Source organism: Glandiceps talaboti, chromosome 5 (assembly GCF_964340395.1).
Source record: "Glandiceps talaboti chromosome 5, keGlaTala1.1, whole genome shotgun sequence".
In the NCBI taxonomy this organism is placed as follows: domain Eukaryota; kingdom Metazoa; phylum Hemichordata; class Enteropneusta; family Spengelidae; genus Glandiceps; species Glandiceps talaboti.
The window spans coordinates 1,162,436-1,179,080 of record NC_135553.1 but is presented as its reverse complement, the minus strand read 5'-3'; the positions used below and the strand labels follow the sequence as shown (position 1 = coordinate 1,179,080).

At 35.7% G+C, this 16,645-nt stretch overlaps 1 protein-coding gene and 1 non-coding gene across 2 annotated transcripts; one reads left to right on the top strand and one right to left on the bottom strand.

Moving 5' to 3' along the window:
- Positions 1 to 2,830: 2,830 nt before the first annotated feature.
- On the bottom strand, positions 2,831 to 10,735 carry LOC144435922 (MAPK regulated corepressor interacting protein 2-like). The gene is made up of 6 exons (XM_078124564.1): positions 10,684 to 10,735; positions 10,493 to 10,565; positions 8,429 to 8,550; positions 6,923 to 6,979; positions 3,890 to 3,937; positions 2,831 to 3,134 (listed from the first exon to the last, which is right to left on the bottom strand). Exons 1-6 carry the CDS (start codon positions 10,733 to 10,735, stop codon positions 3,064 to 3,066), a joined length of 423 nt encoding a protein of 140 aa, XP_077980690.1. The 3' UTR covers positions 2,831 to 3,063.
- Positions 10,736 to 11,245: 510 nt separating this feature from the next.
- Trnag-ccc (transfer RNA glycine (anticodon CCC)) lies at positions 11,246 to 11,316 on the top strand. Its single transcript has one exon. It is a non-coding gene; the product is annotated as a tRNA-Gly (tRNA).
- Positions 11,317 to 16,645: the final 5,329 nt, after the last annotated feature.

The following is a 16,645-nucleotide window of genomic DNA, read 5'->3' as shown; positions in this document are numbered from 1 at the left end:
TCTTGATCATGTGAAACATTAGGGGAGAATCATTTGATTTCTGGGGGAGGAAGTGGGTATGGCAGCAAATTGTTTTTCCCTTCACTGTGATGGCAAACTTTTTTTTCTATTGTCAGTCCTGCATCAAATTATTTTTTCCATATGTAGAAGCGATGCAAATTTTTTTTCTCGGTTGCCAATTATGTGGCACATGGCAACAATTTTTTTTTTTTTTGACTTCCGTGTGTTGGAACAATTTTTTTTCTCAAGCCATTATGGGATCAAATCATTTTTTTTCTCCTTCACCTGTTGTCAAAATTTTTCCCCAAAATCCTCCCCCCCCAGGAAATCAAATGGTTCCCCCCTTAGTAAAATTGGGTATTTGCAGGTCAAATTTAGTGTTCCTTTCGGTTGCTTGTTAGTTTTTTGTTACACTTTAATTTTGGGTTTACAGAACTTTTTAATAGTTGATAAACATGACACAAGTATGTAATATATTTAGTCACGTTCCCTTCCCTTCCCTTCCTTGAAGAGAGTTCTCTTCTTCTTTCTCATTGCTTCTCATCAGTATGGATTCTTATATGTGTTTTCAAATGTACAATTTGAGTAAATTTTTTCCCCACCTGTCACATTTAAATGGCATCTCTCCAGTACGGATTCTCATGTGTTTGGCCATATAAGGTTTTTGACTACTAAAATGTCTTTCCACACACTTCTCATCTGTATGGATTCTCACCATGTGTCTGGTCATGTGGTGTTTTAGACTAAATGTCGTTCCACATACACATTTGTATGGCATTTCACCTGTATGGAGTCTTGTGTGTATGGCATTTCACCTGTATGGAGTCTCGTGTATGGCATTCCACCTGTATGGAGTCTCGTGTATGGCATTCCACCTGTATGGAGTCTCGTGTATGGCATTCCACATGTATGGAGTCTCGTGTATGGCATTCCACCTGTATGGAGTCTCGTGTATGGCATTCCACCTGTATGGAGTCTCGTGTATGGCATTCCACCTGTATGGAGTCTCGTGTATGGCATTCCACCTGTATGGAGTCTCGTGTATGGCATTCCACCTGTATGGAGTCTCGTGTATGGCATTCCACCTGTATGGAGTCTCGTGTATGGCATTCCACCTGTATGGAGTCTTGTGTGTATGGCCATTTCACCTGTATGGAGTCTCATGTGTATGGCATTTCACCTGTATGGAGTCTTGTGTATGGCCATTTCTGCTTTTTGACTAAATTCACACACTTTGCATTTGTATTGCCTTTCACCAGTATGCCGTCTCATGTGTGGGGTCATATTTTGTTTAAAAACAAACGTCATTCCACATACTTCACATTTGTATGGCTTCTCTCCAGTACGGATTCATGTGTCAGGTCATGTCATATTTTTTGACTAAATGTCTTTCCACACACTTTACATCTGTATGGCTTCTCACTTGTATGCATTCTCATGTATTTGACCATATTAGGTTTTTGACTAAATGTCTTTCCACACACTTTACATCTGTATGGCTTCTCACTTGTATGCATTCTCATGTATTTGACCATATTAGGTTTTTGACTAAATGTCTTTCCACAAACTTTGCCTTTATATATGCTTTCTCACCACCAGTATGAAGTCTTACATGGTCTGTGAGGTGTACATTGTAGCGGAAGGCTTTGCAGCACACTTTACATTTGTATGGCTTCTCACATGTACATTCAAAGAAACCTTGTGACTTGTGAGAGTATTTCATTCCACATTTGCATGGCTTCTCACCAATATGGTTCACATGTGTTTGATCAAATTTGTGAGTAAATGTCTTTTCACACACTTGGCATTTGTATGGCTGCTCACAATTATGGATTCTCCTGTGTACAATCACTAAGGATTTTTTCCACATACATCACATTTGTATGAAGCCATCACCTGTATGAGAATTCTCATGCATATATTCAAATCCTCACAAATCATACTGTACTGTACTATACCGCACTACACTATTACTATACTATACTATTACTACACTACACTACACTACACTACACTATTACTATACTATACTATACTATTACTACACTACACTACACTATTACTATACTATACTATACTATTACTACACTACACTACACTATTACTATACTATACTATACTATTACTACACTACACTACACTATTACTACACTACACTACACTATTACTATACTCTACTCTACTCTACAACTTATAGTAGGAACTGAACCTGAAACCATAGGCAGGGTCAGGGTTGGGCTTGGAAGGCAAGTATTTGCTCCACTGGACCACTAGGGAGGGAACTTGTAATTACATACAGTAATATTACCCATTTATATCTTTATAATGGTCCTCAAGAAAAAACAAATTATGCTTTTGCCCTTTTGCGGTTTAATATGTGCAGTTTCTTAGTTGCTGGGTGCCAATAATTAAAAAATGTGTGTTATTGTGTGTACAATAACACACTTTTCAAACACTTTCTAGGCATGTCTTGTTTCACATTCTTTTTTTCAAGTAGGAAAACATAGTAAAGTTGTTCAATGAATAAAAGTTCCAAAATAAATACTGGTACCTCATTTGTCATCCATTGCATATGGCCACATTTTTAAATGACAGCAAATTGGATTCCTTGTAAGTTATCTCATACATGTAGTAACACCAAATGTTACTGTGTTGCAAGAGAACTGTTTTGTAAGTTAGTGGCATGTCAAATTGGCTTCAAGGACACACAGACACTTCACCATGCCTATTTTACCGGTACTACTATACCTTAGTTCAGTTGTGCTAAAAAGGTACCAATTACAGTTGACAGACAGACACCACAAAATTTGTAAAACTTTCCCAATATAAACTCTTTATTATCTCGCATAAATTAATTGACATTTGATGAATTCTTTTCAAAAAATACAAATATCTCTTCTCTCTTAATTTAGCTCCAGTTTTGTACAAGACAGGAACAAATACAATGGTACACATAACACACACAAAACTAAAATTGTCAAAAATATGGTAAATACTATAGAAAAGTACACAGACTCTAATTTCACACACGCTAATGCCAAAAAATGCTGGTTTTTGTAGACGCTAAGATGAAAGCGGTGTGTCTTTTGTAAGTTGATGAATTCTCCAGGTATCCAGGTCAAAAGGTTCAAATCCTGGCAGAAGAAAAATGGAGTCAATTAAGTTGTATGAAAGATACAAATTTTTGTGTTAAGGTTTATCGTTACCTTGACAACTAAGGTTCTGTGCTGGTACATACATACAATATCATGATTCAGAACCATTTCTTAGAATTTATCTGAACCAAAAATAATTTACAGTAAATTGTTGAATGTACAGACATTTTCTACTGACTTTCAGTAAAATTGTGCCACAACTAGCTGACTTCAATGGCACTCCAACAATACTTTTTTTCAAGTACATTGTATCACATTCTGTGTGCATAGTGTGATACAATGTATATATTATTTCATTGATTTTTGTAGACTTATCCATTGTGGACTTCTTGGAGTTGTAATTGTGACCACTGGTAAGTAGTCTGTCTATTGTCCAGACAGTAGCAAACACTACAGAAGTACTGCAATGATTGAATCAATGCAGCTGATGGATGAGTTTACAACTCAATCCCATGAAATGAGTACTTGAGCTGTTTGAATCTTGTCTGTTCGCTAAACTCTACAGGTTACTATAAATACTTCAATACTCACTACAATCAAGTGTTGACATGGTATCTTTTGTGCAAGTCACTTGATGTGGTAATAAAGCGATACCATTCAGCAACATTTAAGAATGGAGCTGTTCTAGCCTTTTCAAACCAACAACATTCAAATGCCACTCTGTCTATACCCACTATTCTTCACAATATTAATGATTGTATTTACATTCACAAACTTTTTCATTGATTACTTACCTTCTAAATTTGGATTTGAAGACTTTTCTATATAATAAACTGGTCCACCTGACAAAGAAAAGACAAATTTACAATTACATGTAATACACAAGTTGTATAAAGGATAGAGAGAGGTCATACCAAAGTCCTAACTCTAGAAATATGATCTCTCTGTAGAGATAACATACCATACATTGCTACCAAAGTTAAAAATAATATGACATTAAGCTACAAACCAAAGTAGAAATATGGATGACAGATGTTCTCTCTCATTTGATGATGCTACCAGTCATAGATAGAACAATGAATGAATGAAATGTTTTGGAACATGGCTATCGTGCATGTTGCAAAATGTCAGAGTGTAATCTCTAAGCCAGTCTCATTTTACAATCTGGTCATCTGACTGTCAACCATACATACATGTGTTGTTAAAGTGAATTAATGAAATACCAACTTGAAACCTTCATTCTCTAAATATATACAGATGACACAAACGATAAAAAGAATCACCGAACATTATATAGAGCAAAACTTCAATATCCCAGATAGGCAGAAAATAAATGCTGTTTCATAAAACTAGAATTTCTTTTCAAATGACGCAAGTTGGTTGATATAATAATTGTGAACCAAGATAATGTGGATATATTGATGTATTTAAAGCTTTGTTATTATCACTTTCATTTAGTTAGTTTCCGTAATTGATAAAACCAACAGTTACTAATACTTGTAGAAAAAACATGTTCATAGATATGAGTAAAGTGAAATAAAACAGAAATGTTACGAAGCTGACAAGTTCAGGAAAGTGTGTGACTAGCAGCTTGAGAATAGTGTATTTAAAAAAACCATCAACTACTAGTATCCAGCTCCCATCATGGAACATATTGAAACTAGGAAAAGAGTGGCAGTGCATGGCATATGTATATAACATATGCAGGATTGTCAGAAAGTCTCGAGTACATATTTGTCATTGACTGGGCTGAGAGTGTGACAGTCTGTCTTAGCTTTCACAGACTGAAGGTCATGTCATTATATATTGAGCTGCAGAAAGTTGTCTGTGTTTAGGGACATGCATTAAAAGGTTGGCATGATGAACAGGTTAATTGTTCAAATCTTTTGTGGAAAGAATGAATGAATGCACATAAAAGGAGGGAAATGGTGTAGTAGCATGAACCATGTTCTTTTCTGCAACGTCCCCTTGTGGGAATACAGTAATATCTTTACATGTATGTTGAAAGAACATTGACGAGAGAATTTTAAATCAAGAAAGCCACATTGATATTGACGAGAGAATTTCAAATCAAGTAAGCCAAATTTATATTGATGAGAGAATTTTAAATCAAGTAAGCTAAATTTAGATGTCTAGTATCAAATATGTACCCAGGTAAATGCATGTATTCTTAGACACCATGACATCTGATAATAAAACCAGTGTGATAGTAGCTGTGACAAATATGGCAGATTTTTTAGTTTAATATTAACAGTAAGTTTATTTTGTTGTTCACCCCATGGTGTAAGGTACGATTAATGTGACTGACATCTATGTAGACAGTTAACAGTTTTGGTAGGCTTTTGAAACATTACAGACTACCTTTGATTCAATCCAATGTTCTCGCATATCATTCTGTTGTTCAGGACCAACTTTTTCTATAACTCTGCCTGACAACAGCTTTCTTTCCATATTTTATAAAATTCTAATTCAAATTGGCTGGCCGGAATATACCCTGCTAGACAAGGTGTAACGTTTGGGTGTCCCTGCAAAAACTGCCTGTCTTAACACCACCTATACTAATATGAAGGTTCACTATTTTCATATCAAAGTGAGACTATTTGATTTGTGACAGTGGACCTAATTTTGATGTGATTTACTACAAAATGAAGAAATTTGACATGATTAACACACCTGGTATACATGTGCCATGTCGCATAGGAGTAGGAAATACCATATGGTAAAACTCGTGTTTTAGTGCTGACTCACGCAATGGGGGTACATAGGTAACTTATTGACAGGTACAACAGTATTTCAACAGTTAGCATAGTTACTCTATGATGTATTTTATTTTACTTTTAACTGATAATGATGGCCTACACATGTAATTTCTACCTCTGTGACTCTAATCATACCACTGTAGCCTGTAAGTTAATAGCCCTGTACATGATCAGCATCAATGACAAACAAACATCTTGTAGGGTGACAGACAGACAGACTGAGACATGCATGAATAATCAATGAAGCCTGGACAATAAATGTGGTTCTTGAGGACAGGTACACCAGTACCTAAATACATAGTGCCACTGTAACATTATCTGTAGGAACAAGTACACTGGTACAATAGCATTCTAAATATCCAGCAGCTATTCTGTTGACCAGGGACTGTACATAGCTATTCAGTATGCGAGTCAGTGGTTTTCTCAATGACACAACTATGTGAGATTTAGTAGCAGTGTATAGAATAATAGGTTGTTGGTTAAATGTGCGACGTTTTCAATGGATTTATAACCAGAAGAGAGAAGCCTGGAAGAATTTGTATAAATTTCTAATGTATACCATAAGTGAGATGGTGGACTATGGGAAATGGACTGAGAAATTGAGAGGTTTTTACCGACATTTTGCCCTGGGGAAAAACAGTGCTTTTATGCCTGACTACACAAGACAAAGGTGAAAATAATCCCCACCAACCCTTTTATCAATTTTGAATTGAAATAAATGCTCACCGAATGATCTGTTTTTTATGACCTGAGCAAGACTCACTCACTCATATATTAAATACAAACCTAGCATAAATCCAAACTTATTGCAGTGGAACATTTATTTGACATTTGTATGCACTATTTGCACATGACTGGCCATTTCTTTGTAATTTATGCCTTCTTGTCTTTCCAGTAGCACATTACCCAGCCATACATTCCTAAGTTGACTGACATCACATATCAAATGACACTCACTTGACACTAAATAACCTTTGACATTCTTCAAACCTGGGTCCTTTTACAAAACACGGTTGACATTGACATGACATGAAGGTATTTGAATAACTGACACCAAAGTAAACTTACTGTCTTTTTCTGTTGTTTTTCTTGGGTGGCTAAGTTCATGTTCTATCCTTTTCCATGCTGAAGAAAGAAGTAAAAAATGATGCCATCAGCTTGCGACATGTATTGACATGATATGAACAGACTGACAAATGTCTACAGCAACCTCATTACTGTCGCCATATGCTGATGTTCAATACATATACTTCATTGCCTTGCCACATTCGTCTTTTATCAAATAGTCATATTAAATTATTCTAACCATTAAATTCTAACTGATATGCAGAGCAACTGCCTAAAACTCTAGTTTCTTACCATTAACAGAACTTGATATTCATTTGGTATTTTGTCACATGCTTTCATTTATCAACGTCTTAGAAATAACTGCACACACAATGCTACCGGTACATGTGATACAAATGTCAAATCATTTCATGTAATTTTTTCTTATTTTTTTCAAAAGTGAACTCACATAAACCACATCAGTTCAAAGTGTAGTGCCTATGTACAGGCAATTTAATAATTTCCCCTCCCAATGGTTAAATAACTGTTGGACATGTACACACAAGTTTCACAACCAATGTAATTAATACTGAGCAGCTTTGTCTCAACGTTATTGTTTTTCTTGTGAACAAAAGGTAGTAGGTCCTACGAAATCAATAATGCAAACAAAATTAGGGGTTTCAAGTTCTCTATTTATTTGATTTTATTGTTGGATACTTATATTGGTTAACCCAAACATAACTTAAATTTCAACTTCACTATCATGTTTTCACTCCCTCTATTTTCACGTTCTCTTTCATGGTTTTGTACAAACACTTTACTTTGCATGGTTGTCAAACATAAGCACCACTTTAAAGCTAAGTTATAGTGTAATTGATAATGCAATATTTTCCCTAGTTTATGCAGCTACAATTATTTGGGGAAAATCTAGCAGAATGCTCACAGTGACAGCGAGTCCTGCACATTTAGCCACTATGTTGAACAAGGAACCTAACATTGGTAAAATATTCCAGACACATTTGTAGACATTAATACTTCACTTGTACTCAATTCTTACAATGCTATGTGAGAATGCACACAATTTCAATTTGAATTCTATGACAATGCATAGCACACACAACCTTTAGTATACATTCACTACTCTGACTACTTGGTATTACAGTACAATAAGTTGTCTTCCTGCATGGCAGCAACCTACATTAACTTAAAAGGTCTTTCATAACTTTATTATGTTCCTTTTCAGATTCAATACTCTTTGTCAGCTGCTTGCCCCGGCAAAATGCCAAATAACACCAACTGAGGTTACAATTATTGATTTCACCAAAATAATTACGGTCCTACTTCCAAGCAGCTTCGATGGTTTCTGTCATGTAATGTTTGCAACTACATCATATACCTGGCCAAAATCACAAGTATTTTCATAATCCCCCCCCCCCCCTTCCCTCTGTTTGACTGACTGACTGACTGACTGACAGACTGACAGTCTGTATGTATGTTGGGGAGGGGGTTTAGTCTGTTAGTACCTACCTTCTGATAAATATCTAACATTTGCTTCATGTTGCGGTGAAACTGGATCCTGTGATGCATTACTGTTTATATTCTGTCTTCTTTTGTTATTAACTGCACCACTAAATGTTGGTCTTGGAGAACTGCAAGGAAAATAAACCCAGAATAACAAATGATTTCATCATTTCCACAAATAAGTTTCTGTGTACAGTTTGATGTCCTTTAGCTAGTATCGCAGGAAAGGAATTTGTAAAACTTAGAGAGTTAGATATCAGTCTGACAAGGCACATGTAAATTCATTTTACTTGATTTTGACTCAATTGCACTTTGCATCTCCTTTATAGATCACATATCTGGACTCTCCAAGGTGGGGAACAGATCAGAATTTAATTACATTGAGTTTTACAATTTTAGCCAACAAGATCAATCCTTTAGGCTAGACAATAATTATCTTACCAAGAGATTTTGATTTTGATAACCTGTATTTGTACACAGATAATAAAGAGGATAAAAATTAATCCTTATTGTTATCAATGGCTACCATCTATTGTTAACGAGTTATAGATAAACATTAACCTTTGTTATCAATTCTAGTCATGTCAGTTGATTGGTGTTAATGTTATCTGAACTGACCTATACTGCATACACAGTAACCTCTGCCATTCTGCCCTACACTTCACTTCAAGAACAAAATCCTGCCTGTGCGCCATGGGCTTATGATTAGTTAACTTACTAGCAGAGTGCCAAATGTCACCCTTCTGCATTTCTAATGAATATATTTTGTAATTCTATCTCTCCAAGCGGTACACTCACTACATGTTTACCAGAATGCAGTGATACCATGTTCAAATGCAAAGATATTGATCATATTTTGAACCTACAGTAGTTTGATTGTTATTATACACTTGTTCCATCAAACTGGTCTCTGCTTTTTTTGTGGCATGACTCTACAAATCATTTCTTTAGTCTATATACATGCTACCATAGCCAACTTTCCTTACAACATTAAGACAATATCCCATCAAGAGTAAATGGCAGAGTGTAATCAAATTACTAATCCTGCACTCTCTCAAAACAACGCTTAACAGATAAACCCTACCATGGAAATCAACCTGCCATGCCATGACTCCTGTGACACAGGTAATGGGGTTAAAGGTTATGTTAATAAAGCTACAGCGTTTTATCATAATGGAGATTACCCCAAGGATTGATATGTTCTGTTCTAAAAACGTGGTTCTCTGAGGACAAGTCCATGCGCTTACTAATCAGAGTGTTGCTAATATGATACTTGTTTCAGTGAACTTTCATGGAAAAAATTACAAGCCTAACAAGGAAAACATTAAAAATCAAATTGTTTACCTGCTATGTACATTGTGCATGTATTAAAATTGATTATCTGACGGTGGAGCACCCCCCCCCCCCCTCCTCCTTTTAAACTTAGAAGGGAAGGAGGCCGAAATCAAACATCAAGATGACCTTGTACATAACGATTGCACATGTGTTGGTGTGATGACAGATGCATATCTTTCTGTAACTGCCATGTCTGTATGAAAAAATCTCAGAGCACATGCTCTTGTGATTTACAAAGTTTTAGCCAGGAGTGGTGATGTAAGACCTCATTGAGATTTCAAATACAATAAGTTCCGGAAAGTCTAATCCCTCTTCGTGTCAAGGGTAAAAAACCTGGGTATTCTCTAGACGGAATAGAAATGTTATAGACGAAAATGAACATATAATGATGTGTCGTCTCCAATCGTATCATTTTACCCGGCACTTTATCGCCTTCCATCAATTTTATTAGACGCTACTTGCGCTTTATCGAAAGATTACGTGACGACATTTCAACAAAGTAGTAGCCTGCGTCAGTCTTATGCAACCCTCTGCCGGCCGACGTACATATGGCCAAATCGTAACGTTTTCGCTCGCCAACATCACACACATCTTTTGATACTAATGCCAAGTTAAGTAATTTAGACTGAATAAAAATCGAAACAATGTAATTGTTGTAATATACTAGAATATTTGCTAGGCGATACTGAAAGCGTGATAAATATTTTAAATATTTGATAAGAACAATGATCTCACCTCATGGTAGCATGCCCGTTGAGTTCTCGTCGACTTGTGTCTCTATCTGAATTATCGAGTTGTTGCGTTATACCTGGAGAATATGACAAGAAACTTACTTTGAAATGAGCTAGAAACATCCGATTTTTTGTCAACGATGGTGTGAACCATAAATTACCATAAATTACACTAAAATTTCGCAAAAAACTCACCTCTTCGGCTCTCAATGCGAAGTCTGCTTGCCCCTTTAGTTAGCGTGTACATCGCTATAGTTAGAAACTACTCTTGAGGGTCATGTGCGCATGTAGCTGCGCATACCAGTCCATGAGGTCCTTTAAATTAGTTAATAATGTCTGTAGACTACTAAAAAGCACGAATAGTTTTTCATATTTCATATTCGCGCCAAAGCAATTTCTGATATCAATGACATGGCATGAGATAATATACCGTTTTCCCAACAACCTATAATCTAAGTTAACTTCACAGTGAACGAAAACACATTTATGCGGGCAAGATGATTTCTGTGACGACATTGTTGAGTTAAAGTTACAATAAGTTAAAGGGTCCTTGCGTGATATGTTTCGTAACAACTTATCGTTCTCTCGCTGCCCGCTCTACCTTACTTGGAACCTACGTAATGAAGACACTGCTATCTTAATGATCGATATATAGAGGAAATTTTAAGAATCTCTCTATATGAACACTTTTCTTTATGCTAGCTGCATTAGAAGTCGTATGATCTAGTCGAATGAAATATCACTCGTGTGAATGCCAGCACTGCTGGTGTAGTGGTAGCATGTAAGATTCCCATTCTTGCGAGCCGGGTTCGATTCCCGGGCAGTGCATGTATATTTTTCTTGCACTTGTAATTGCCCATCCCCCGTTTGAATAACATGACTCATCAAGGAAGTGTTATTTTCTCCCAGTAAACATTCTCTCAACTCAGGAAATGATAACGACATTACATGCTACTTTACCCATGGAAGTTCTATGGTGATTATCAATGGTGCATGATCTCTCTCAGAGTCTCTGCAGTGATGCCCTGGATGGAGTCAACCAAATTTGTTCATTGACAAAAAGCGACAAAGGGAAGAACGAAACACCTGTGCTGATGATCGTGCAATATGCATGTAGAATATCATCGAACCCCACCCCCTAGCAGGGAGTCAGTCAGTCAGTCAGTCACGTCAGTCAGTCAGTCAGATATCTGATCAGGATCAAAAAGTTGAGTCAAAGTTGTTTGATGCGATTATACCCAGTTGGACGTTTGTAAACACATTGCAACCACTTCCCACCGCACCTGGAACCAGTCTGTAATTTATTGTTGTGGTATAATCCTTCAAAAATAAATAGATTGATTCAATTGTCTGTGCTTACAAATTCATGAATTGAATAAAAAATTAAGTTATGGTGTATACAAGTACAAGTGTAGTCCTGCTTGCTTACGGAGTAATCCGGGACTCAATTGCCCCTCCAGGGTCGTGTCAGTCAATCAGGGCTCTGGTAGAACTGTTGTTTTCTAATACATGAAGGTGACGTCATTATAGAAGTTTATATTTAGCGCAACTTAAGAATCCAAGATGGCCACCGAAAACTACTCAGAAATAAAACATTGTCATTTTAACAAGATGGTAACCCCCCCCCCCCCCCCCCCAATGTTTTGTTATTTCGATTCAAAGGATCTGACACAAGTTTGGCAATGTTTGGAGAGATTATTAATTAGCAGCGACATTGGTTTCCATCATACTCGTCACATTTTGTTGTCGATCGATCGTCGGAACCCACTATCCCCTCTATAACACGGCCGTGGAATTATCCACATGAGTATCCGTGCGTTAGACGACTTTTAAAATCGAGAGCGCGCGCGTGCAATAACTAGTAATTATCCTGATTGCCTATATTTACAGTGAACTGCCGCTTTTGGAAATCTTAAATGCTACAACTTATCGCCACTACAGAGGCTCATTTAATAAGGCTTATATTTTTTTATTTAACCCTTTGAACCCTGAGCCCCTGAGAGGGTATAAATTGGGTTCAAGTATCATGTAACATAACCCCTGGTGTCCAAACTGACCAAGGATGACCCAAGAAAACTATATATTTATGGAATCTATATATATCATAGTTCCCAAAAATATGCAAATTTTGTCACGTGACCTCATTAAATATTCAAAATGGCCGCCAAACCAGTAAAGTTATGAAGTATTTTTCACATTTTTATAATTTGTATTGGTGGAAGTACAGAATTCTCAGTTTTTTATAGCATTTTAGCCCTAAATATTACCAGCCTGTGGAATAATATAGAAATATTACATAATATGTAAAGATTTATGTATAAAATTTTGATTTTCACCCTGGTAAACAAGTGGTAACTCGTTATTTTTGTATGCAATTCAAGGAGTGGAAGTACCATATTGCAGGATTGTTTGAGTCCATACTGACCAATAATGATGTGGTGAAACCATATATTTTTGAACTGATCATAAAAAAAGCATCCCCAAAATATGCAAATATTGATCATGTGACCTCATTATATATTCAAAATGGCCGCCTTTACAATAAAATTATTGAATTCTCTGCCTTTTTTTCAATTTGTATGGGTAAGAGTATAATATTTTCAATTTGTTATTGCATTTTAGCCCTCAATGTTACAAGGCTGTGGAATAATATGGAAATATTACATCATATGTAAGGATTTAGGAGCAAAACTCTGATTTTCACCCCATACAACATATGGTGAACATATAGTAATTTGGTACTCTTGAACGGTGATTCCGAGAGAGACAGTGCCATATTACAGGATCATTTAAGTCTAACCTGACCATATTTGACCATGCATAACCAAGTATTTTTGGAATTACCAAAAGATAGTGGTCCCAAAAATATGCAAATATCAGTCATGTGACCTCATTAAATATTCAAAATGGCTGCCATTACAGTCAAGTTATGCAATTTTATGCACATTTTTCAATTTGTATAAGTCAGAGTACAATATTTTCAATTTTTTATTGTAATTTTAGACCTCAGTGTTGCAAGGCTGTGGAATAATATGAAAATATGACATCAGATGTAAAGATATGGTTTTAGTCATTATGTACTAGGCAAACATACAGTAATTTGATATGTTCGGCATACCATTCAACAAGTGAAATAGTCATATTACATGGGTGCCTGAGTCCAAACTGACCATGTTTTACCATACCTAACCAAGTATTTTTGGATACATACAAAGACAGTGGTCCTAAAAATATGCAAATATGGTCATGTGACCTCATTAAATATTCAAAATGGCTGCCATCACAGTCAAGTTATTGAATTTTTCACAAATTCTTCAATTGCTATTGGTGAAACCTGAAACATTCTTCATTTTTCATTGCACTTTGTTGTTCAATGTCATAAGCATGCAGAATTATATGCAAATATTTTATAATATGTAAATATTTGGACACCAAATCTTTGTTTTTAGTCATCATGTACTGGGTAAACATATGATATATCTGTGTGACATGATGTAAAATATGTAAATATCATATTACAATACAAGTGTACTGGAATCCAAACTGGCCAAGTGTCATCTGGTATAACCATATATTTGTGGAATCAAAATGCAACATGGATCCCAAAAATATGCAAATTTTTGTCTCATGACATCATTAAATATTCAAAATGGCCTCCAATACACAAATCATAGTTTTCTTGATATATTTCTTTCTGTATTTTGCAGGTGGACATAAGACTCTAGACTTTTCATATCATTCTATTGCTCATTATCACATGGTTGTGCCTTAGCATGCAAATATACAACAACAAACAATATCTATAACATAAAAATGATCTTTAATATTCATCAAGTGCTGAATGCAGGTGGACTGTGGTAAATCTGAAACGTCATCCCAAAATTCAAAAAGGAGGAGTATCATATCACTAGGGTCCTAGGCCCCAGGCCCTCAGTCGAATGTGATTTCTCTTTCTCTAATATTACTATACACTTTTCAACTCAGTGTGACATAGAGGACCCAAAAATAAATAACTTGGTCATATAACTTCACTGCTATTTCAAAAATAGCTGACAGTCTCTAACTGATATCAACAATATTTTCGGTTGTGTTCATCAGAAGTGTTGATGATTGAACTTATGATGGGCAACACATGTAACAATAAACTTACATGAATTTAAAAAAAAGAAGTATTTTACAATGTACATGTACTGTTGACCTCGTTGGCATGTATCACATTGTGGTATCTAAACTATCTAGATGCGTACATAAACCTACATTGCTTCATTTGTGAACTACATGTAAAACTGTAAAACCAAGTTGATACAGGAAGATAACAAACAACAAGACACTAACAACATCTTGTATGATGCCCTCAAATAAACTAGTGATACAGCATACAAATGTTAGAATTTGAGCTACAAACAACTTACAACACTATTTGCAATATAAATATGTAGATGATAAAATAAGGTACAAATCATAGACTAATATTGTCATGAAAATGAGTGCATGTAGGTTTTTTTTTTCCATTTTGAGAATATACATGTAGTACCACTGTCAATGTTCATCCTTATTTCTTGAGTGTGTGAGAAGTTGTAGCTCACTGTTCAATCAAGTAATGCCTCTTCCTTTTACACTCTGTTGGGTATGAAACTTGTCCATACACAGCTCATCATCACTATTGAGTAGAATCTTCAAAATATCAATTTCAATAGGTGCAGGCTTATCCCAGGGTTATTGTATTCTTTTCCTGAAATTCAATAATAAGAATGACAAGGTTTATTATTCTCAATATTTCTTTTGAATGTTGACTCTGGCTGATGTCAAAATTGCAAATCATACAATGCACTAAGAACAAAACACTTGAACTGAAAATAAAAATTGCAATGAGGAAAAAATGAAAATAATTTTCATTGTACAGTGGCATGCCGACATGTTTGTATGCATGTCTACATTTTCACAATTTTTCAACATTGCTAGAGTTCAAACATACATGTACATGTAGAACAATAAATGAACTATGTGTATCTTGCTATTATTTCAATGAAACATGTACATAAATGTCCACCTCTGAGATACACTTCACACATAACATTACATAAGCAGATGACTTATCTCGATAGTTCAATAGTTTATGTAAATACTCATGAAATTCAGTTGAACACTTGTCAAGAAAAGTTACAATTTGTTTATATAATTTATTATATCTTTACTTTGATCTGAACTGATTGATATGTGTAACCTGACTCGGACATACAAATGAAGTATCAGAAATAGTATTGCTTGTTTTGAGATAATAACCATGACATACTAAAAATCTGACACTCTAAAAAAAATGGAAATTAGAAATACATGGTCACCAAATTCTAGTAGTTTCAAAATTCATTTCTGGCTGTTTTGAACAGAGTACACGAATACATTTCATTCATAATACAACACATGGCCAATTCTGAACATATTCATATTTACCTTGATTGTGTTGAAGTCTTCCAAAGTGGTCCCAATTTTATCTGCTTGCCTTCAAGGGCAAAACTGCTGCGCACTATTTCTGTCACCTGGCATCAACACATGTCTGTGTTGACATCCCAAGTCCCGTTGCATTCTATGTATAGCATTCAGATTTGCGATGTCAAATATGTTGACATTGTTATCATTCAGATAATTACTTTACAACGAACAGTTTGTTTGATTGCCGTACACCACAGTGTTTATCGATACCATGCCCACGCTGACGATCATAAATACAGCAATGCCTATCATAATTTCGGAGCGTCGCCATTTTGACATCGTAGTATTACGATTAGCTGACCTTACACTTCTTCGATGACACGACACTGGCCATTTTACGACTGAGGTTCGATTTGTTGACACTACAATCTCCAATATGGCGGACCTTGATCCCATGTGTGCCTATACACAGTTCTGACGTCTTGAACACTGATTTTCAACAACAAAAACATCAAAAATAGCCTAGAAACTTCCCCATCCTGCTGCGGATCTGTGCGTAATGGTCGCGTTCTCGCCATTTTTAAAAACTCGTACAAATTGTGCCCAAAATTCATGTAAAAATCACGGTTTTCAAACACGGTCAAACGTACATACTATAACAGAATGGGTGTATGGTTCCCTAGCTTACTCATATCTGATAGCTGGCCCCTCAGCAATGTCTTTAAAG